Source organism: Oncorhynchus mykiss, chromosome 13 (genome assembly GCF_057628025.1).
Source record: "Oncorhynchus mykiss isolate SJ-2025 chromosome 13, ASM5762802v1, whole genome shotgun sequence".
NCBI classification, from domain to species: domain Eukaryota; kingdom Metazoa; phylum Chordata; class Actinopteri; order Salmoniformes; family Salmonidae; genus Oncorhynchus; species Oncorhynchus mykiss.
In genome coordinates this window covers 66593864-66616002 of record NC_143034.1, presented here as the reverse complement: position 1 = coordinate 66616002, position 22139 = coordinate 66593864, and the positions used below count along the sequence as shown (strand labels likewise).

Genomic DNA, 22139 nt, shown 5'->3' with positions numbered 1-22139 from the left:
GGGACAACCTGGACGCTCATTTCATTTTCTATTGCAAAACACTTTCTGTTGCATTCCCTAATGAACATGACCCACTGTTCCTCTCCTAGGAACAAGGTAAACAGGGGGTTCTTTCTGTTTGATGGTTTACAAACCTGTGCATATCACACTGTTTCCTTAATTTCTAAAATCTCTAAGTCCCGTTAGAAGACCACTTTAAAAGCCCAGAATGCCCAAAATAAGTTTAAAATGATCAGTCAGTTGTGTGTTTCTCTGTTTCTGTTTGCTTGTTAGTGCTGATGCTACGTGGGCTTCCACTTAGGGGAAGGACCCATTTCTCCACCTTTTATATGTCTGGCTAAGTTAACTAACCTGCCGTCCTTTCTCTGTCTAGGTCTCCTGGTGTCAGTCTCTAACACGTGTGTCCACTACAGCAGACGAGCCCTGACCCCCATAGTGTCCCTGATGACACTGCTCTTCCAGAACATTCTGTGGCTGGGCACAAGAGCCAGGAGCCACTCAGGCAAAGGTATACGAGATGCTTACTACTGGGGTCTGTTCAGAGGAGCGCAACTTTACAAAATGTTCACGTAGAAATGCATTATGTAGAACAGATATGGTGCAGAATTGGGCATCATATCAGCTCTATTCATTGTATTTCTATCTGCAAATTTCACCTCACTGAATTCCCCCTTATACTACTTCCCTTCACACCCATCTCTCTCTCCTTTTTTTTTTACTGTCTTTCCTGGTTTGATTTATTCAAAGCTGTTCAACCTGATAGTCTCAAGGAACTGGACTCCAGTTAATCGTAATGGTACTATCAAAATATATATTTTTAAGATTCAAAAGGATCTCCACTCCTGTCTCTTCCCAGCCTCAAAACTGTGACAGGTGGAAATGGAATAGCCTGGTCCCAGATCTGTATGGGCCTTAACATTAGTCAGATGAGTTGTTTAAATGAAGCAAAAACACAAAATTATAGCCTGAGTTGTCGGCTAAATAAAGCAAAATACTGATCTGGTCCCGGGCTGGAATGGGTACGGGGGTTTAACAGACAGATTATCTGATCTGACCTTTGATGTGTGGTATGGTTGTGTCACTAGGTGTCCTGGCGTCCCTATTAGACAGGGCCAGACGGGCTGTCTCCTCCAGCGCGTCCCGTGTCTCTTGGCTCTTTAAGCAGACTACTCTCCACAGGATGATGGGCTACAGGGCCAACGGCTACGAAGGCAAAGGTACCTGACCCACCGCCGAGCTGAGGTCAGGAGGCATGGGTCAAAGGTCATCGGTCATCAACACTGACCTTGGTGACCTCTTTTTTTCAGCCCTCTATTTCCGCTGTCCGCCGACACAACTTCTTTCTCAAGCTCTTGGTCTTTGCATTTCTGTGTCTGTGAAAACATATCTGTGAAGGCTGGGCATAAGGTTAACTGTGCATGTATAGTAATGGTTTGGTGGATTATAATGTAGAGGAAAGCTTCTCTCCACAGTATGTACAGATGCTGTTTTCTACTGTGTAGTTTCACCACAGATAACTCTATTTCAGTCTTCAGAGCCTCTCTCCAGCTCTGTCCATCTACCTCTGTTCAGTCGTGGCCAAAAGTTTTGAGAATGACACACATATTAATTTTCACTAGTCTGCTGCCTCAGTTTGTATGATGGCAATTTGCATATACTCCAGAATGTTATGAAGAGTGATCAGATGAATTGCAATTAATTGCAAAGTCCCTCTTTACCAAATGAACTAAATCCCCCAAAAACATTTCCACTGCATTTCAGCACTGCCACAAAAGGACTGGCAGACATGTTAGTGATTCTCTTGTTAACACAGGTGTGAGTGTTGACGAGGACAAGGCTGGAGATCACTCTGTCATGCTGATTGAGTTTGAGTAACAGACTGGAAGCTTCAAAAGCTGGTGCTTGGAATCATTCTTCATCCTCTGTCAAGCATGGTTCAACCATTTATCGGCTCATAAAGAACTTCAAGGAGAGCGGTTCAATTGTTGTGAAGAAGGCTTCAGGGCGCCCAATAAAGTCCAGCAAGCACCAGGACCGTCTCCTAAAGTTGTCAGCTGTGGGATCGGGGCACCACCAGTACAGAGCTTGCTCAGGTATGGCAACAGGCAGGTGTGAGTGCATCGGCACGCACAGTGAGGCAAAGACTTTTGGAGGATGGCCTGATGTCAAGAAGGGCAGCAAATAAGCCACTTCTCTCCAGGAAAAACTTCAGGGACAGACTGATATTCTGCAAAAGGTACAGGGATTGGACTGCTGAGGACTGGGGTAAAGTCATTTTCTCTGAATTCCCTTTCCGATTGTTTGGGGCATCCGGAAAAAAGCTTGTCCTGAGAAGACAAGGTGAGCGCTACCATCAGTCCTGTGTCATGCCAACAGTAAAGCATCCTGAGACCATTCATGTGTGGGGTTGCTTGTCAGCCAAGGGAGTGGGCTCACTCACAATTTTGCCTAAGAACACAGTCATGAATAAAGAATGGTACCAACACATCCTCCGAGAGCAACTTCTCCAAACCGTCCAGGAACAGTTTGGCGACGACCAATGCCTTTTCCAGCATGATTGAGCACCTTGCCATAAGGCAAACGTGATAGTTAAGTGGCTTGGGGAACAAAACATTGACATTTTGGGTCCATGGCAAGGAAACTCCCCAGACTGTAATCCCATTGAGAACTTGTGGTCAATCCTCAAGAGGCGGGTGGACAAACAAAACCCCACAAATTCTGACAAACTCCAAGCATTGATAAATGCAAGAATGGGCTGCCATCAGTCAGGATGTGGCCCAGACGTTAATTGACAGCATGCCAGGGCGGATTGCAGAGGTCTTGAAAAAGAAGGGTCAACACTGCAAATGTTGACTCTTTACATCAACTTCATGTAATTGTCAATAAAAGCCTTTGACACTTATGAAATGCTTGTAATTATACTTCAGTATTCCATAGTAACATCTGACAAAAAATATCTAAAGACACTGAAGCAGCAAACTTTGTGAAAATTTATATTTGTGTCGTTCTCAAAACTTTTGGCCACGGCTGTATGCTCATCACTGAAACGGTCCTCCATACCTCTTAAAGAGACAGAGACAGAACTCCTGTACTACCTCACTGCCTGTCAGTCATCTTTGTTTTCCCCCTACACTCTCTCCCTCTCTGTCTGTCTCTCATCTTTGTTTTCCCCCTACACTCTCTCCCTCTCTCTGTCTCTCTCTTCATCCATCTCTGGTTTAATACAGGTCCACTTGATTACGTTAACAAATGGTCTTCTTTCCACTTTGGTTGGTTCCCTTGGTGACAAATTTCCCTCTTACCCTCTCTTTCTTGTGTGTCCAAATATACAATACGTCACACGCTCTTGGTCACCACTCGCCTGCAGAATGAAATTTTTTGTTATGTAAATATGATTATTAATAGTTTGTTGTGTTGCAGCTCACTCCAGTTACTGTGGGAGCATGAATGTAAAAGACCACGTGATGGGAGACGGACACCACCACTTTTTAAATGGCTCGTTGTGTAAGTAGTCAACACGCTCACACACACACAGACTCACACCCATGTGCATGCGCACACACACACACAAATTCCCTCTCAAGTGCTCTATTCGTGCCAGTGGGCCACTTTGTCACCCTGATTGACCCAGAGTTAATTCTTTGCGTGTCCTATTTCCAGATCAGTGCATAGGGGTTATATGAACCACTAGGGCCAGTGGCCAGCCGGTCACACCTATTTCCCCAGTCAGTGACTGTACTCTGGCTACTGGTCTCCCTAGTCAGACACAGCAGGTGTTTGTGTGTTTCCACATAAGCTCTGAGAGTTTAAAAAAAATATTGTTTTGAAAAGGCCGAAACCCATAAAGATCAATCAGATGTATCTCTGTGAATGTTTCACTTCACTTTGAAGATTGTTTCAAGGAAACTGGGAGAGGAAATAGCTAGTCCTGTAGGGTTACATTCCATGATGTCTTATCTAACATCTTCCTAAACTACACTGCTGTCAGACAGAATGACAAACGATCCTGACAATGCAGTTGAACAAACGTCAAACAGAGAACAAAGCCTGTTTGACACAGAAGCTGCTAATCCAAACATCTGGAGGGAGGAAGGGATGGGCTGTGTTACCAAATAGAGAACCTGGAACGTTGCCTTTCTTTGTTGAATATGCGCACATCTCAGAATATTGCTTTTTCATATTAACGTGGTTCCTGTGTTCTAAGATTTGATCATCTACGCATTTTGAATAAAGACAACCTGGAACGCAACCAGAGATTGACAGAAAGACAGTTCTCTGTCAACTGTGTTGCAGCTCTTACACTGTGGACATTTCACTCATCCTGTCAACTGTGTTGCAGCTCTTACACTGTGGACATTTCACTCATTCAGAAGCATTTTTTCTATGGTTGGTTAACAAAATTGTACCGACATACAAACAATGACTACATCTCATCTGCCCAGACCTGCATGCTCACACTCCCATCCCTACTGCCTGAATTATTGTTTGCAACTTGGTGTTAAACTAATTGGTACAATTCTTCTCAGTTACACATGCTATTTCAATAATACATCATTAGATTTTTCCATTGTGTCAATGATGGCGGATTGATCGACTTCCACGTTTTTAGTATCTGTTTTTTCAAAATGATTGATGAGAAGCGAATCGTCCAGCCCATTGGGTATCTCACTACACCCCCACATGACATGTCTTGAAATAGGCAGACAGATTGATTTAAAAGTACTTTTACGTTGTAATTCTTCTGATAGACAACTTTCTAGCTCCGCCCATAACGTCCAAACTTTGTAGCGTTCTCAGAAAGCATGGATTAGGGAGTCATTAGTTTTACACTTGAGACATGACTTCGCTGTTGTGCTGTAGAATTTCAGAATTTTTCTCTTGTATAATACATTCTAAACATGACTTTATACTTTAGCATACATTTTTGTTAACTGTAATTTCGTTAGTTATGCTCCAATTGTCCTTGCCTTTCGTTTTCCAAGTGGGCTAGTTTATCGATGAATTCTGAAAAGCTGTCCAAGGATTCTTCCATAAGGTCGTGTTTCTAGGGAGTGATATTGGTTATTTTGGTCAAATACATTTCCTTTTCTTCCATATTGTTTTAGTGTTCTTAGCTATGAAGTTGTTACTGTTCCTAGCTTCATCCTTTGAAAATAGACACATGAAAATATTCTGGGGATGAGCCTGTGCATCTTCAGTATGTACCCATTGTTCCTCTTTAGTGTATTTAACTATATGTCACAAGTAAAAGCCTTGGGTGGCGACTGGAAGGTTAAACCACCTCTGACTGAGGAAGATGGAAAACATTCCTCTTTATTCGATTCGTTTAATTTGAATGCTTTTACATTTCATACATTATTTAGAACTTTTATTTGACTTCTGATTTGTTACGTTATAGACATTTTTTGTCTCTGAGTTGCGTTGATGTTTATTGCATTTAATTTGACATAATTTTTCATTAATTTGTTTTTTGTTTTGTTTGTTTTCTTTTCCTTGTCTGCCATCCATCCGTCATGTGGTCTGGCTCAGGTGACGACTGTAAAGGGAAGCAGCACCTGGAGACCAACACACTGGTCCACAGTCACACACAGACCTCCAGAACTCACCGTCTACTGGGGGGTCTGTGGACCCTTATAGTTTACACAGGTTATAATCCCCTTCCTCCTCCTCCTGGCTTCCTTACTGATCTAATACACATACAGGTTAACCCCCTTCCTCCTCTCCCTGACTTCCTTACTGATCTAATATACATACAGGTTAACCCCCTTCCTCCTCCTCCTGGCTTCCTTACTGATCTAATACACATACAGGTTAACCCCCTTCCTCCTCCTCCTGGCTTCCTTACTGATCTAATACACATACAGGTTAACCCCCTTCCTCCTCCTCCTGGCTTCCTTACTGATCTAATACACATACTGGTTAACCCCCTTCCTCCTCTCCTTGGCTTCCTTACTGATCTAATACACATACTGGTTAACCCCCTTCCTCATCTCCCTGGCCTCCTTCCTTATTGACCTAATACACATACAGGTTAACCCCTTCCTCCTCTCCCTGGCCTCCTTCCTTACTGACCTAATACACATACATCAGAGTTGTATTGATCGGTCCAAACCGTAGCAAACGTTCTGCAACAGAAACCAAAAACAAGCATTTCTTATTGGACAAGTTCTGGTAGTCCTTCCCTGACTCAGTCAGTTTGATTCTGTTTGGTGCCTAATGAATACGACCCTTGCTTTATGAACCTTGCGCACATAGACTTTTCATAGGAATCTCTCATTGACATCAATGCAAATTCTATACAAACTGTGGGTGTGGGGAAATACATTTCCCTACCTTCCACTATGGGTCTAGGACCTGTTTTGTTGCACTGCTGATAGTGGCTGAGGTCAGGACTAGTCCCCAAGAGAGCTGATCTGAAATCAGTTGTGAACTGAAGCCTCAGTATTTTGACTTGTCCTAATGCCCAGCATTTGTTATTAGCATGTCATTAGCACTCTATTTACTGAATTGAATCACTATGATTTCTTAGGTTTTTACCTTTATTGTAACAGGTTAGTCTCATTGACATTGAGATAAAACATCCTATCTTTTTAAGAGAGACCTGGCCAAAATAGCAGCACATAAAGTTTCATAAAAAGACCATTTTCTAATGAAAGCTTCAACGTTGTGTGTCTGTTCTGACCTTCCAGGCTACTGTCTGCTCCAGCCAGGTTACTATGTAGTGAGGGCAGGCCTGGCGCTGGGGTCAGCTGTGGGGTCAGCAGTACGGTCAGTGGCTCAGAGACTGCTGTCAGTGCTGTGTCTAGTCCTGGGAGCTCCAGGTTAGTTACCCTGTGTTGCATCCATCCTCTCTTCATCAGTATTTAGTTGTTATATCAGTTGCTCTTTCTTATATCATACGAAACCACTCCCCCCCCCCCCAGGTAAAGCAGCCAGGCGGTTGTTGTGGTGTCTGGGGACAGGCTGGTACCAGCTGGTGTCTCTCATGTCTCTGTTCAACGTCTTCTTCCTGACCCGGTGAGAGCCTCCGTTACTGTATCCAACTCATGTGACTTTTGCCCGTGTAGTTCTCAGAAAGATCCTTGTGTAGATGATTTTAATTGACCTACTATTGTCCTTTGTTATCGGAGGTTGGAGATTTAACTGTGGCTGTAACTTTTGGTTGATGTGATTGACAGCAGAGACATTTCAGATATCTGGGGCAAACCGTAGTAAAACAGCCAAATGTTTAGCAATGGAAAATGACAGGTTTTTGTCATTGGACAAGTTTCCATTGTACCATTGTACCAGTTATCATTGTGCATGTTTGATAAATATTTGACTGTTCTTATGCAGGCTCTGTCTTACACGTTAAATCTTAATTAGATTGAATTATATTTTGGTTTTATTTAGGCATTTGTCATTTCTTCAGATGAAATGAAATAATGAAAGCAAAGGGTCAGGATAGATGGGTTCTGTCAATTATAGATGCACATGACAGATATGATGATTTAATTATTTAGTCATGACTTTTAGATATTACGATTTTAACTAAATTATTTCTCTCATCTGAGGAAGGAAAGGTTACAGTGTCTTATCAGGTTATGTTTGACGGTGTGTGTGCGTATCTCAGGTGTGTTTTGCTCACTGCTCTGTGTGTGTGTGTGTGTGTCTTTCAGGTGCCTGCCCAGAATGTGGAAGCTCCTCCTCTTCCTCCTTCCCTTCCTGATATTCCTGTGTGAGTAACAGTGTGCTCACCTGACCTACTTCACACACAAACACGCTGATCTGTCAGCTGTGTAGCACCAGAGCTGTTAACCAGCCCCCCAGAGCTTGCTCCAAATCCAGCCCCAGATCTAGGTCACTCTTACTGGGCACACAGCTACAGAACCAGCCCTTCTGTGGAACAACTGTGGAACAACACTTTTACACACTGTACTTTCTACACTAACAGTCTACTCAGAAAAGCACGGACTTGCATTCATAAACCCACAAGCTACTATCAAATCCCCAAATTCATGCATAAACACAAAAAAACATATACGACAGGCAGGTTGTTGCATAATGTAGTTCCTGTTGATTCATTTCCCTGTTTCTCTCTCCTCTCAGGGTTGTGGTTCTGGGGTCCGTCCAGTTTCCTCTCCTACCTTCCAGCCATAAACCTGACAGAGTGGCGCTCCAGAGTGGTGTCCCCCTTCACCCTCTCATCGTTTATCCTGACCCCTGCCCTTGTTCCCACCCCCGCCACACCACTGGAGCAGACCCCCACAGCAACCCCCGGCCCACAGGCACAGGTAAGAGAGGAGCTCGCCTGAGAAGTTTGAGGGCGTCTCTCAATTTGTGTCTGTATTGTGCAAATATGGTGCTTCATGATTGTTGGACTAAAACAAGCTTTCTTGTTCTCTCTCTAACCTCTCACTATACTTCTGTGTCCCTCCTTTATTTCTGTCTATCCCGTATCTCCCTCTACAGCCAGTCCTTCCCCCCATAGTCACCGTGGACACAGAGGGCCTGGAGCGTCTGGAGCGGGTAGAGCATGGTCTGACCCTGCTGTGGGAGCGGGTGAAGCAGGGGGACCAGAGGCAGGAGCAGCATCACGGGGACACCCTGGCCCAGTACACCCTCCTGAGGGAGCAGCTGGACAGCCAGACAGACAGAGACAACCTGGGTCCCTGGGTCTCTGGCTTGCTGGAGCACAGGATCACCCTGCTGAGAGGAGAGCTGGAGCAGCAGGAGGCCTCACACAGGGCACAGGTAGGGATGGCTGTCAGGGGAGGGGAAAGGGACTGGGGCCGGACACAAAGATGTTGATAGGACTGGGGGTTGGGACTGGGGGTTGGGACTGGGGGTTGATACTGGGGGTTGGGACTGGGGGTTGGGACTGGGGGTTGGGACTGGGGGTTGGGACTGGGGGTTGGGACTGGGGGTTGGGACTGGGGGTTGGGACTTGGGGTTGGGACTTGGGGTTGGGACTTGGGGTTGGGGGTTGGGGTTGGGGGTTGGGACTTGGTTTAGGAATGGGGTTGGGACTTGGGGTTGGGACTTGGGGTAGGGTCTTGGGGTAGGGTCTTGGGGTAGGGTCTTGTGGTTGGGTCTTGTGGTTGGGTCTTGGTGGTTGGGTCTTGGGGGTTGGGAATGGGGGTTGGGAATGGGTGTTGGGACTTGGTGTTGGGACTTGGGGTTGGGACTTGGTGTTGGGAATGGGGGTTGGGGTTTGGTGGCAGGAATGAGGTTGGGGTTTGGTGGCAGGAATGAGGTTGGGGTTTGGTGGCAGGAATGAGGTTGGGGCTTGGTGGCAGGAATGGGGTTGGGGTTTGGTGGCAGGAATGGGGTTGGGGTTTGGTGGCAGGAATGGGGTTGGGGCTTGGTGGCAGGAATGGGGTTGGGGCTTGGTGGCAGGAATGGGGTTGGGGCTTGGTGGCAGGAATGGGGTTGGGGCTTGGTGGCAGGAATGGGGTTGGGGCTTGGTGGCAGGAATGGGGTTGGGGCTTGGTGGCAGGAATGGGGTTGGGGCTTGGTGGCAGGAATGAGGTTGGGGTTTGGTGGCAGGAATGGGGTTGGGGCTTGGTGGCAGGAATGGGGTTGGGGCTTGGTGGCAGGAATGGGGTTGGGGCTTGGTGGCAGGAATTGGGTTGGGGCTTGGTGGCAGGAATGGGGTTGGGGCTTGGTTGCAGGAATGGGGTTGGAGCTTGGTTGCAGGGCTGATCAGAGGGTTGAGCTTCAACACTTTAATTGATAACTGTACAGATTTGTGCTTTTTATGTAGGGTCAGATTTCAGTCCGTTTTGCTTCGTAAGCATTCCATACTGACCCCCTATTCCTTATTACTGAGTTCCTTACTCTTTACTTCTGGGTGACCTTTTCTCCTCTCTCCCTCTCTCCTGTGCAGACTGAAGAGCAGAGGGTTCAGCAGCAACAGAGTCAGGAGACACGGCTAGCTGAGCTGGAGGGGCTGCTGCAGGTCCTCGCTACTAAAACTGAGGTAATGTCTATTACTGGAAATACACACAATACCCCATTACCTACATATCCCAATACATACAGGAACATACAGGTCCTGGCAGTTGAGACTGAGGAAATGGTCTATGGGAAATGCACACCAGACTATGAATTAAACTCTGTGAAATCAAATGCATCCATCCAGAAGCATACGTTACCTCCACAGCTCATCTGAACACACACCACTAGATCTTAGCAGGCTAACAGCTAAGCTTGAGGTGCAGTCTCACAAGCTTATTACTGATTGACACATACAAGACCCACGCATCACATTACCCACCCATAGGAACACAAACAGGAACATACCGGTTCTGGCACCAGTCCGTACATACATCATCTCAGGTAGTTAATTTGAATACATACAGTATGACACACACTCATACAAGTCTAGTCATCTGGTCAGCATGTCCCTGTCCTTTTAGGTTAATTGTGATGACATATAATGCCCGTGCTGAAAGTGTTCATGTCAACACATGCTGTATTGAAGCTTATTGGCCATTCATTTATATTACAGTACTGTACATTTTCATTTATATTACAGTACTGTACATTTTCATTTATATTACAGTACTGTACATTTTCATTTGTTACAGTACTGTACATTTTCATTTATATTACAGTACTGTACATTTTCATTTGTTACAGTACTGTACATTTTCATTTGTTACAGTACTGTACATTTTCATTTTTGTTACAGTACTGTACATTTTCATTTATGTTACAGTACTGTACATTTTCATTTATATTACAGTACTGTACATTTTCATTTATATTATAGTACTGTACATTTTCATTTATATTACAGTACTGTACATTTTCATTTATATTACAGTACTGTACATTTTCATTTGTTACAGTACTGTACATTTTCATTTATATTATAGTACTGTACATTTTCATTTATATTACAGTACTGTACATTTTCATTTATATTACAGTACTGTACATTTTCATTTGTTACAGTACTGTACATTTTCATTTATATTACAGTACTGTACATTTTCATTTGTTACAGTACTGTACATTTTCATTTATATTACAGTACTGTACATTTTCATTTATATTACAGTACTGTACATTTTCATTTATATTACAGTACTGTACATTTTCATTTATGTTACAGTACTGTACATTTTCATTTATGTTACAGTACTGTACATTTTCATTTATATTACAGTACTGTACATTTTCATTTATGTTACAGTACTGTACATTTTCATTTATGTTACAGTACTGTACATTTTCATTTGTGTTACAGTACTGTACATTTTCATTTGTTACAGTACTGTACATTTTCATTTATGTTACAGTACTGTACATTTTCATTTATGTTACAGTACTGTACATTTTCATTTATATTACAGTACTGTACATTTGAATTTATATTATAGTACTGTACATTTGAATTTATATTACAGTACTGTACTGTATTTTAATGAGGTTCTATTTCAGGCGGTGCAACAGAAACAGGAACAGCGGAAGGAGGAGACAGAGGAGACAGCCACACCAGCCCCTGCCTCTGTCCGTGTCAGGTAGGTTCACGGGCGGTGGCTTAACGTCCATAGATGATATAGTGCAGAACTTCTCTACGGTTTCCACCTGCACTCCATTTCATGGGGAAAGAAACTCTTGCACACTGATTCTCTTCATTTTCCCCACAATGTTTTAATGTCTTATAACTGAAACATTGGTCTAAGTGGTCCATTATTAAATCAAACAATAGAGCCAGTGTATTGGAGTTCTTTTTTTTTTACAGCATGCAAACATTTAATTTTTTAAAGTGTGGAGCCAAGTCCAGGGTTGCAAAATTTGTGGCAATTTCTCAAAACTTGTTTACCAGAAATGTTGGTTAGAAGCTTGCTGGAATCAGGAGGTAATAAGCCAGACATCAGGGAATCTTCCAAACTGGATATCTGGAAAATGGGGGATTTTGGATAAATGTTTCAAACCTAAGCAATTGTAACAGAGACACTTCTCTCTCTTTCCCCCTTTATCTCTCTGGCTTTCTCTTTTCTCCGCCTCAGTGTGGGTGTGGACCCGGAGGCCCCTGCTGCTTTGCTGGCAGAGGTGCAGAGGCTGGAGGGGGAGCTGAGTCAGATCAGGGGCGACCTGCAGGGGGTGATGGGATGTCAGGGGAAATGTGAGCAGCTGAACACAATCCAGGAAACAGTGAGTATGAGAGACAACTGTCTGTTTACTGCTTTTAGTGTTTACTGTACCTTGTGCTGATATAGCTCAGTCTTTATTATAGTATGGGAGACAACTGTCTGTTTACTGCTTTTAGTGTTTACTGTACCTTGTGCTGATATAGCTCAGTCTTTATTATAGTATGGGAGACAACTGTCTGTTTACTGCTTTTAGTGTTTACTGTACCTTGTGCTGATATAGCTCAGTCTTTATTATAGTATGAGAGACAACTGTCTGTTTACTGCTTTTAGTGTTTACTGTACCTTGTGCTGATATAGCTCAGTCTTTATTATAGTATGGGAGACAACTGTCTGTTTACTGCTTTTAGTGTTTACTGTACCTTGTGCTGATATAGCTCAGTCTTTATTATAGTATGAGAGACAACTGTCTGTTTACTGCTTTTAGTGTTTACTGTACCTTGTGCTGATATAGCTCAGTCTTTATTATAGTATGGGAGACAACTGTCTGTTTACTGCTTTTAGTGTTTACTGTACCTTGTGCTGATATAGCTCAGTCTTTATTATAGTATGGGAGACAACTGTCTGTTTACTGCTTTTAGTGTTTACTGTACCTTGTGCTGATATAGCTCAGTCTTTATTATAGTATGGGAGACAACTGTCTGTTTACTGCTTTTAGTGTTTACTGTACCTTGTGCTGATATAGCTCAGTCTTTATTATAGTATGGGAGACAACTGTCTGTTTACTGCTTTTAGTGTTTACTGTACCTTGTGCTGATATAGCTCAGTCTTTATTATAGTATGGGAGACAACTGTCTGTTTACTGTACCTTGTGCTGATATAGCTCAGTCTTTATTATAGTATGGGAGACAACTGTCTGTTTACTGCTTTTAGTGTTTACTGTACCTTGTGCTGATATAGCTCAGTCTTTATTATAGTATGGGAGACAACTGTCTGTTTACTGCTTTTAGTGTTTACTGTACCTTGTGCTGATATAGCTCAGTCTTTATTATAGTATGGGAGACAACTGTCTGTTTACTGCTTTTAGTGTTTACTGTACCTTGTGCTGATATAGCTCAGTCTTTATTATAGTATGAGAGACAACTGTCTGTTTACTGCTTTTAGTGTTTACTGTACCTTGTGCTGATATAGCTCAGTCTTTATTATAGTATGAGAGACAACTGTCTGTTTACTGCTTTTAGTGTTTACTGTACCTTGTGCTGATATAGCTCAGTCTTTATTATAGTATGAGAGACAACTGTCTGTTTACTGCTTTTAGTGTTTACTGTACCTTGTGCTGATATAGCTCAGTCTTTATTATAGTATGGGAGACAACTGTCTGTTTACTGCTTTTAGTGTTTACTGTACCTTGTGCTGATATAGCTCAGTCTTTATTATAGTATGGGAGACAACTGTCTGTTTACTGCTTTTAGTGTTTACTGTACCTTGTGCTGATATAGCTCAGTCTTTATTATAGTATGGGAGACAACTGTCTGTTTACTGCTTTTAGTGTTTACTGTACCTTGTGCTGATATAGCTCAGTCTTTATTATAGTATGGGAGACAACTGTCTGTTTACTGCTTTTAGTGTTTACTGTACCTTGTGCTGATATAGCTCAGTCTTTATTATAGTATGGGAGACAACTGTCTGTTTACTGCTTTTAGTGTTTACTGTACCTTGTGCTGATATAGCTCAGTCTTTATTATAGTATGGGAGACAACTGTCTGTTTACTGCTTTTAGTGTTTACTGTACCTTGTGCTGATATAGCTCAGTCTTTATTATAGTATGGGAGACAACTGTCTGTTTACTGCTTTTAGTGTTTACTGTACCTTGTGCTGATATAGCTCAGTCTTTATATAGTATGGGAGACAACTGTCTGTTTACTGCTTTTAGTGTTTACTGTACCTTGTGCTGATATAGCTCAGTCTTTATTATAGTATGGGAGACAACTGTCTGTTTACTGCTTTTAGTGTTTACTGTACCTTGTGCTGATATAGCTCAGTCTTTATTATAGTATGGGAGACAACTGTCTGTTTACTGCTTTTAGTGTTTACTGTACCTTGTGCTGATATAGCTCAGTCTTTATTATAGTATGAGAGACAACTGTCTGTTTACTGCTTTTAGTGTTTACTGTACCTTGTGCTGATATAGCTCAGTCTTTATTATAGTATGGGAGACAACTGTCTGTTTACTGCTTTTAGTGTTTACTGTACCTTGTGCTGATATAGCTCAGTCTTTATTATAGTATGAGAGACAACTGTCTGTTTACTGCTTTTAGTGTTTACTGTACCTTGTGCTGATATAGCTCAGTCTTTATTATAGTATGAGAGACAACTGTCTGTTTACTGCTTTTAGTGTTTACTGTACCTTGTGCTGATATAGCTCAGTCTTTATTATAGTATGAGAGACAACTGTCTGTTTACTGCTTTTAGTGTTTACTGTACCTTGTGCTGATATAGCTCAGTCTTTATTATAGTATGGGAGACAACTGTCTGTTTACTGCTTTTAGTGTTTACTGTACCTTGTGCTGATATAGCTCAGTCTTTATTATAGTATGGGAGACAACTGTCTGTTTACTGCTTTTAGTGTTTACTGTACCTTGTGCTGATATAGCTCAGTCTTTATTATAGTAGTTGTACATTACCTTTGTAATATAATGGCATTCTTCCAAATGACAGCCTGTACTGTGCTGTTACTGAACGGAAATTCTACATGATGTACATATGTATTCTGCAGTTACAGCCCCTCACACATGATGTGTCTCACCTCTCCCTCTCTCTCACCTCTCCCTCCCAGGTGTCCGCCCAGGTGTCCGCCCAGGTGAGGCGGGAGCTGCAGGCCCTGTTCTACGGCTCTGACGACCAGACCCACCAGGGAGAACCAGACATCCCCGAGGGACTCCTCCAGTGGCTGTCGTCGCGCTACGTGAGCGGGGCCGACCTGCAGACCCTCCTGACCAACCTGGAGCTCAGCATCCTGAGGAACGTGTCGCTGCAGCTGGAGCAGAGCAGGGCCGAGGCCCGGACGGAGGCTGAGGCCAGGGCTGCAGTCATCATCACGCAGACCCAGGCTATTACACAGAGTGTCCAACACACCGCCGTGGGCGAGGGACTGTCTGAGGAGGTAGACTACACACTCCACTATAGGGACTCTTTGTTGTCGTTAACCCAGTGCTACTCACTGTCATCAGAGGAACGGCTTCATTATCATGATTTATTTCATGATGGACCGGTGTCCTGGACCCAGATTCTCCATAGAGCATGCTTTTGACTTCACGGCCCGCATCCACAAAGTTTCTCAGGGTAGGAGTGCTGATCTAGGATCTGACCATATAACCTTATCTGTTATGATCTAAAAGGCTAAACTGATCTTGGATCATTCAGCACTACTACTCTGAGATGCTTTGTGAACAGTGGATCAGGAGTAGGTTTAATTTGGGTCTTGGAAACCACCTTCCTATATGATGTACTTTCACTATATGATGACTGTTACTTTAAGGGGTCATGATTGTCAGTGAGACTAGGAGTCACTGTGTGTGGAGGTGCATGGCAGAGTCTCTGCAAAAGGTATCCAACCATACACACATCCTAACCCCCCGTCCCTGCCTCTGCCTCTCTCTCCCCTAGCAAGTGCAGCTGATCGTCCAGAATGCCCTGAAACTCTACTCCCAGGATAGGACGGGCCTAGTGGACTACGCCCTGGAGTCTGGAGGTAAAGAGAGACCTCTCACTCAGTTTACATGAACAGAACCACTCTGTGGCTTAGAGCCAGCCTGTTGACATGTCCATGAACAGAACCACTCTGTGGATTAGAGCCAGCCTGTTGACATGTCCATGAACAGAACCATCCTGTTGGTCAGAACCATCCTGTGGATTAGAGCCAGCCTGTTGACATGTCCATGAACAGAACCACTCTGTGGATTAGAGCCAACCTGTTGACATGTCCATGAACAGAACCACTCTGTGGCTTAGAGCCAGCCTGTTGACATGTCCATGAACAGAACCACCCTGTGGGTTAGAGCCAGCCTGTTGACATGTCCATGAACAGAACCATCCTGTGGTTCAGAACCATCCTGTGGGTTACAGCCAGCCTGTTGACATGTCCATGAACAGAACCATCCTGTGGTTCAGAACCATCCTGTGGATTAGAGCCAGCCTGTTGACATGTCCATGAACAGAACCACCCTGTGGGTTAGAGCCAGCCTGTTGACATGTCCATGAACAGAACCACTCTGTGGATTAGAGCCAACCTGTTGACATGTCCATGAACAGAACCACTCTGTGGGTTAGAGCCAGCCTGTTGACATGTCCATGAACAGAACCACTCTGTGGATTAGAGCCAACCTGTTGACATGTCCATGAACAGAACCACTCTGTGGCTTAGAGCCAGCCTGTTGACATGTCCATGAACAGAACCACCCTGTGGGTTAGAGCCAGCCTGTTGACATGTCCATGAACAGAACCATCCTGTGGATTAGAGCCAACCTGTTGACATGTCCATGAACAGAACCACTCTGTGGGTTAGAGCCAGCCTGTTGACATGTCCATGAACAGAACCATCCTGTGGATTAGAGCCAACCTGTTGACATGTCCATGAACAGAACCACTCTGTGGGTTAGAGCCAGCCTGTTGACATGTCCATGAACAGAACCACTCTGTGGGTTAGAGCCAGCCTGTTGACATGTCCATGAACAGAACCATCCTGTGGTTCAGAACCATCCTGTGGATTAGAGCCAGCCTGTTGACATGTCCATGAACAGAACCATCCTGTGGATTAGAGCCAACCTGTTGACATGTCCATGAACAGAACCACTCTGTGGGTTAGAGCCAGCCTGTTGACATGTCCATGAACAGAACCACTCTGTGGGTTAGAGCCAGCCTGTTGACATGTCCATGAACAGAACCATCCTGTGGTTCAGAACCATCCTGTGGGTTACAGCCAGCCTGTTGACATGTCCATGAACAGAACCATCCTGTGGTTCAGAACCATCCTGTGGATTAGAGCCAGCCTGTTGACATGTCCATGAACAGAACCATCCTGTGGTTCAGAACCATCCTGTGGATTAGAGCCAGCCTGTTGACATGTCCATGAACAGAACCATCCTGTGGATTAGAGCCAGCCTGTTGACATGTCCATGAACAGAACCATCCTGTGGATTAGAGCCAGCCTGTTGACATGTCCATGAACAGAACCATCCTGTGGTTCAGAACCATCCTGTGGATTAGAGCCAGCCTGTTGACATGTCCATGAACAGAACCATCCTGTGGTTCAGAACCATCCTGTGGATTAGAGCCAGCCTGTTGACATGTCCATGAACAGAACCACTCTGTGGGTTACAGCCAGCTCCATGATGGTGGTTTATAATGGAAGGATTATCCTAGCCTAGTGTTACATAACTATAAAGCAGCCAGCACTGAGGAGTTTGTCCCAAATGGCACCCTATTCCCTATATAGTGCTCTACTATGAAGGGAATAGGGTGCCTATGGTGTCCTACTTTTGACCAGGACAAAAGTAGTGCACTATAAAGGGAATAGGGTGCCAGGTCAAAAGTAGTGTACTAAGGGAATAGTGTGCCATTTCAGTATGAATGGTACTGGTATAACAGTAGTGAAGAGGGTAGTAGGGCATTAGAGACCAAAGCTCAGGTAGTCTGGCTCCGTGGACAATAAGCCTGTTTGTCATACTAATAATGGCCTGTGTGGATTGGACAGGCACAGAGGGCTCCATTAGAGACATCAGATTAGTGGCCAGATGAACTGAGTGGTCTGACGTTTGTCTTGTGTGGATTCTATTTTGATGTGTGTGTTAGTATGGAATCATGTTATTGTATGTTGTGTGTTTCATTGCATTATCCCTGTGTATGGTCAGATGGCTTTTCAATACAGTTTCCTCACCACAGAGTTGTGGTTCAGGCATTAGGATTTCTGACTCGTATACATTTTGACCTAAGATTGAATAAGAATGTCTTTCTTGCTCCCATTCTTTCATTGATTGATTGGTTGATTAAATAAAGATCCACTTATTCCCAGCAGATAACACTCATAAACCTTAAGACATGTATTTCCAATGTGGTCTTCCTGCGTAGAAATAGAAAGGAATCTATTGTGGTTGAACTGTGGTAATGATGTAACATGGTCATGTGTCTGTGCGGTCAGGCGGTAGCATCCTAAGCACGCGCTGCTCGGAGACGTACGAGACAAAGACGGCCCTCATGAGTCTGTTCAGCGTGCCCCTCTGGTACTTCTCCCAGTCGCCCCGCGTCGCCATCCAGGTGAGCTCTCCAATTCAAACCTTCAGAAGCTTTATTGTTCCAGGTCACAAACACAGTGTACAAATAAAAACACATTCCAACAATAGCTGCAATCCAGGAATAGCTGCTGAGCTGCTTAGAAGACACTGATTCAATAGTTATTCCAGAAAGAAGCTGTCATTTTCAACACCACCAGGGGTCGTTGTTTCCTCTTTATCTGTGTTTTTATTTGTAGATAATGGTAAATGTTTAAAGTCATTAGTCTTGTAAATTTGAACAGGACAGGGATTATCTTGTGGAGACGTTTATCAGTGACTCTAACATGTCTTACCATCTCTTCCTCCCTCCGCCCATCGCCCTTTCCCCTTCCCTCAGCCTGATGTTTATCCAGGGAACTGCTGGGCGTTTAAAGGTTCTCATGGTTACCTGGTCATCCGGTTGTCCCTGAGGATCCTCCCCACAGCCTTCTGTCTGGAGCACATCCCCAAGGCCCTGTCCCCTACCGGCAACATCGCCAGTGCCCCGCGCAACTTCACTGTCTATGTAAGACACACACACACACACACACGCGCGTACTGGCAATATCAGCAACTACACTGTCTACTTAAGACACACGAACACATGTACTGGCAAAATCAGCAACTACACTGTCTATGTAAGACGCACACGTACTGACAATATCAGCAACTACATGGAGTGCCTTCTGTTGGTCATGGGCTATCTATGGTCTCAGTCTCCTGCCTGACGTCACTGACTGGTTTCTGTGTGTTTTCAGGGTCTGGATGATGAGTATCAGGAGGAGGGAAAGCTGTTGGGTCAATACACCTACCAGGAGGACGGAGACTCAATGCAGAACTTCCCTGTCATGGTAAACACAAGAAATGACATCAATTTATACACACTCATGTGCATACGCCAACAAACACACACAAAACACCTCTCACTATCTTGCATACTATATACCTCTCTCTGGCTCTTTTTTTACTTTGTCAAAAATCTTCTTTTTTAAAAATCTGATACTTTGAGATTCAATACTTATCACTCCTCACTATGTCCCTTCCATCCAGGAGAAGAACGAAAGGGCCTTCCAGATCATCGAGGTGCGTGTGCTGACCAACTGGGGTCACCCCGAGTACACCTGCCTCTACCGCTTCAGAGTCCACGGAGAACCACGCATCCAGTGAGGGAGGATGGCGGCCATTTGAACTGCCAGTCAGGATGATATGCATTTCTCTGATATCTGTATATAATACTGGACATATTTTTCTAAATGGAGGGGGCCGGGAAAACCGAGACTGATATAAACGAGTGACTTCAGAAGTATGGGGATGGGTGTTTGATTTATGCTAGAATGTGTCCAAGGGGGTTTTTGTTTTAGTACTGAAATGGTAAAAGAATGAAAGAATGGACTGTAATGAAATGTCAGGGAATGTGAAAGAGAAGAGAAGCGTGAAGGTAGGAGAAGCTCGGTCCCAGTCCCTCCTCCTTAAACCTGCTCTTGCACTGAATTAGCCCTCCAGGTCATAACCCTTTGGTTTTTGGAGGAGCGTTTTCCTCTGCCGCTCTCACTCAACCACAGGAGCCTGTGACCTCGAGATGAAACGGACTACACACATCTTTTTATTTTCTTACACATCCTGTCTGATTTGGTTGGTGTTTTAATCAGGTTTTATTTTGGATTTTTCTTTGAAAACCCCTTGTGGATTCTGATGGAATTTCAGGGTCAAAGCCACAGAACTGGATCAAAGCCACAGAACTGGGCCTAAATGACGTTTTATATAGGCCTCACACACACTGGGCCTACGTGACACTGTATAGGCCTCTCTTCTCTTGATACAAAGCTACTTCTCTCTGCTGCTGTTGGTTGGTCAGTCTGCAGGGCCAGCTAACATGGTCAGTGGACACTCGCAAGACACAGACAGAACTACTACCGTTCTTTGGACTCTACAACACTCCTGTTCGTCATGACTTTATGCATCCACACAGCCGTCAAAACTAAGCTCTATCTCTCCTATAGAAAACGTTACACACATGGACAGACTTTTAATGAGTTGATACATGTGTATCTCAAGTTAAGATTTGGTCTTGAAGCTCTGTGGAGTCCAGACTGGAGTGTTAATGAGAGTGAGACTGACAGCCAATGGTTTGGCTTCTTCTAGTGCAGCGAGCCAATGGTTTGGCTGCTCCTTGCACAGTCATTATAACATCCTCTACTAGAGCTTCTACTCCGGAAAAGGGGATCCTTGGGATGTCCCAACTCTGACATCACCCCATTTGAAGTTGAGGTTAGGGTTAGGGTTAGGATAGAGGTTAGAGTTTAGGGTAGGGCCATCCCAAGGATCCCGGATAGCGCATAATCCCTTCTACTCCCTGCAGGAATGTAATCTGTATATTTCATTGTTAATAGTTGGTCCTTTTTTAAGAATGAGATTTTATCAGTGTTGCTTTATGAAAAAAGGGTACACCTTGTCAATATTTCTATTATTTGTATTACCCATTGTAAGTGTAATTATGTTTGACTTTTACCATTTGTAGTTGAGAATAATGACAAATGATGCCTGTAAATGAAATGTGTGTTGCACAAGTCCTCACAATTTGTGGAAAAAACTAGATGGGGTAGCTATAAATTAGTTTTGTGTGGACCAGAAAGTCTAAATGTACAAAAAATTATTTCATGATCCTATTTATTTTTAAGATAATTAGTTACTGCAAGATAGGACTGCAATGTATTTTTATCAAAAAGCTTTTCAGTGCATTTTGGAAACATCTTGGGACAGTACAGATTTGTTTTTCATTTGTTTTTAAATGTTTTTTCGTTTATTTTGTCGCTGCTCTCATCCTGAGGTAGCTAAACCGCATTTAGAATATATTCCTAAAGAATTACATTTGGAGAGCTTTTGGTGCATGTGATATTTTACCTAATAAAGACTATTGGTTTTTTATTTAAATGCTGCTTTGGGGTCACATCTGGGGGGGATTGTGGTTTTGGAATGGCAGCAGGGAGAGGATGAGCGCAAATGTACCATTAGATTACAGGTGTCAAACTCATCCCATGGAGGGCTGACTGTCTGCAGGTTTTCGCTCCTCCCTTGTACTTGATTGATGAGTTAAGCTTACTAATTACTAAATAACTGCCCTCCCCTGGTTGTCTAGGGCTTAATTGAAAGGAATAAACTAAAACCTGCAGACAATAGGCCCTCCATGGAATGAGTTTGACACCCCTGCATTAGATGGGGAATGCTCTTAGAATAAGAGCTCACTATAGGGCAGGGGTACTTAACTCACCCTATGAGGTCCAGAGCCTGCTGGTTTTCTGTTCTACCTTATCATTAATTGCACACACCCAGTGACCCAGGTCTAAATCAGTCCCTGATGGGATAAAAACGCAGAGGAAGTGGCTTTGAAGTCCAGAGTTAAGTTTGAGGGCTTTTCTTCAAATCACAATTGTTGGGTGTATTATAAGCTTATAAGCTTATAATACACCACATTAATCGTAAATCAAACTGTCTTTGATATAACCAAGTTATTATAAGCTTCATTGGTCAAAATACAGAGTAGTAGATCATATGTAGGAATGAAGGAGTTTTATTAATGCCACGGGCATGTCCCAATTCAATCTGTTTAGCGTTGGACTCTACTGCAAGTAGGGTAGGGCCATCCCAAGGATCCTACTGCAAGTAGAGTCCCGATTCCGTTTTGGAATCGGGCTGCCTCCCGGGCATGAGCCAGGTGCCCCGCTATGGTCGACGGCAAAATCGGCTCATA

General features: G+C 43.7%; 1 protein-coding gene across 14 annotated transcripts in view; it reads left to right on the top strand.

The window, feature by feature from the left end:
- LOC110539052 (SUN domain-containing protein 1) overlaps positions 1 to 21322 on the top strand; it is a 54448-nt gene extending 33126 nt beyond the window's left edge. For 3 of the 14 annotated variants that reach the window (XM_090197264.1, XM_090197258.1, XM_090197257.1), the window contains 18 exons: positions 374 to 508; positions 1086 to 1217; positions 3421 to 3504; positions 5530 to 5646; positions 6690 to 6821; positions 6924 to 7017; positions 7659 to 7717; positions 8089 to 8273; positions 8452 to 8733; positions 9869 to 9961; positions 11431 to 11510; positions 12003 to 12147; positions 14920 to 15246; positions 15750 to 15834; positions 18280 to 18395; positions 18750 to 18917; positions 19150 to 19242; positions 19442 to 21322. In XM_090197264.1, the coding sequence (XP_090053390.1) occupies positions 374 to 508; positions 1086 to 1217; positions 3421 to 3504; positions 5530 to 5646; positions 6690 to 6821; positions 6924 to 7017; positions 7659 to 7717; positions 8089 to 8273; positions 8452 to 8733; positions 9869 to 9961; positions 11431 to 11510; positions 12003 to 12147; positions 14920 to 15246; positions 15750 to 15834; positions 18280 to 18395; positions 18750 to 18917; positions 19150 to 19242; positions 19442 to 19558 (2444 nt within the window). In that variant the 3' untranslated portion in view covers positions 19559 to 21322. The remainder of the gene's footprint in view (positions 1 to 373; positions 509 to 1085; positions 1218 to 3420; positions 3505 to 5529; positions 5647 to 6689; positions 6822 to 6923; positions 7018 to 7658; positions 7718 to 8088; positions 8274 to 8451; positions 8734 to 9868; positions 9962 to 11430; positions 11511 to 12002; positions 12148 to 14919; positions 15247 to 15749; positions 15835 to 18279; positions 18396 to 18749; positions 18918 to 19149; positions 19243 to 19441) is intronic. The other 11 variants (XM_090197265.1, XM_090197259.1, XM_090197269.1 and 8 more) reach the window with 6 other exon arrangements.
- Positions 21323 to 22139: the final 817 nt, after the last annotated feature.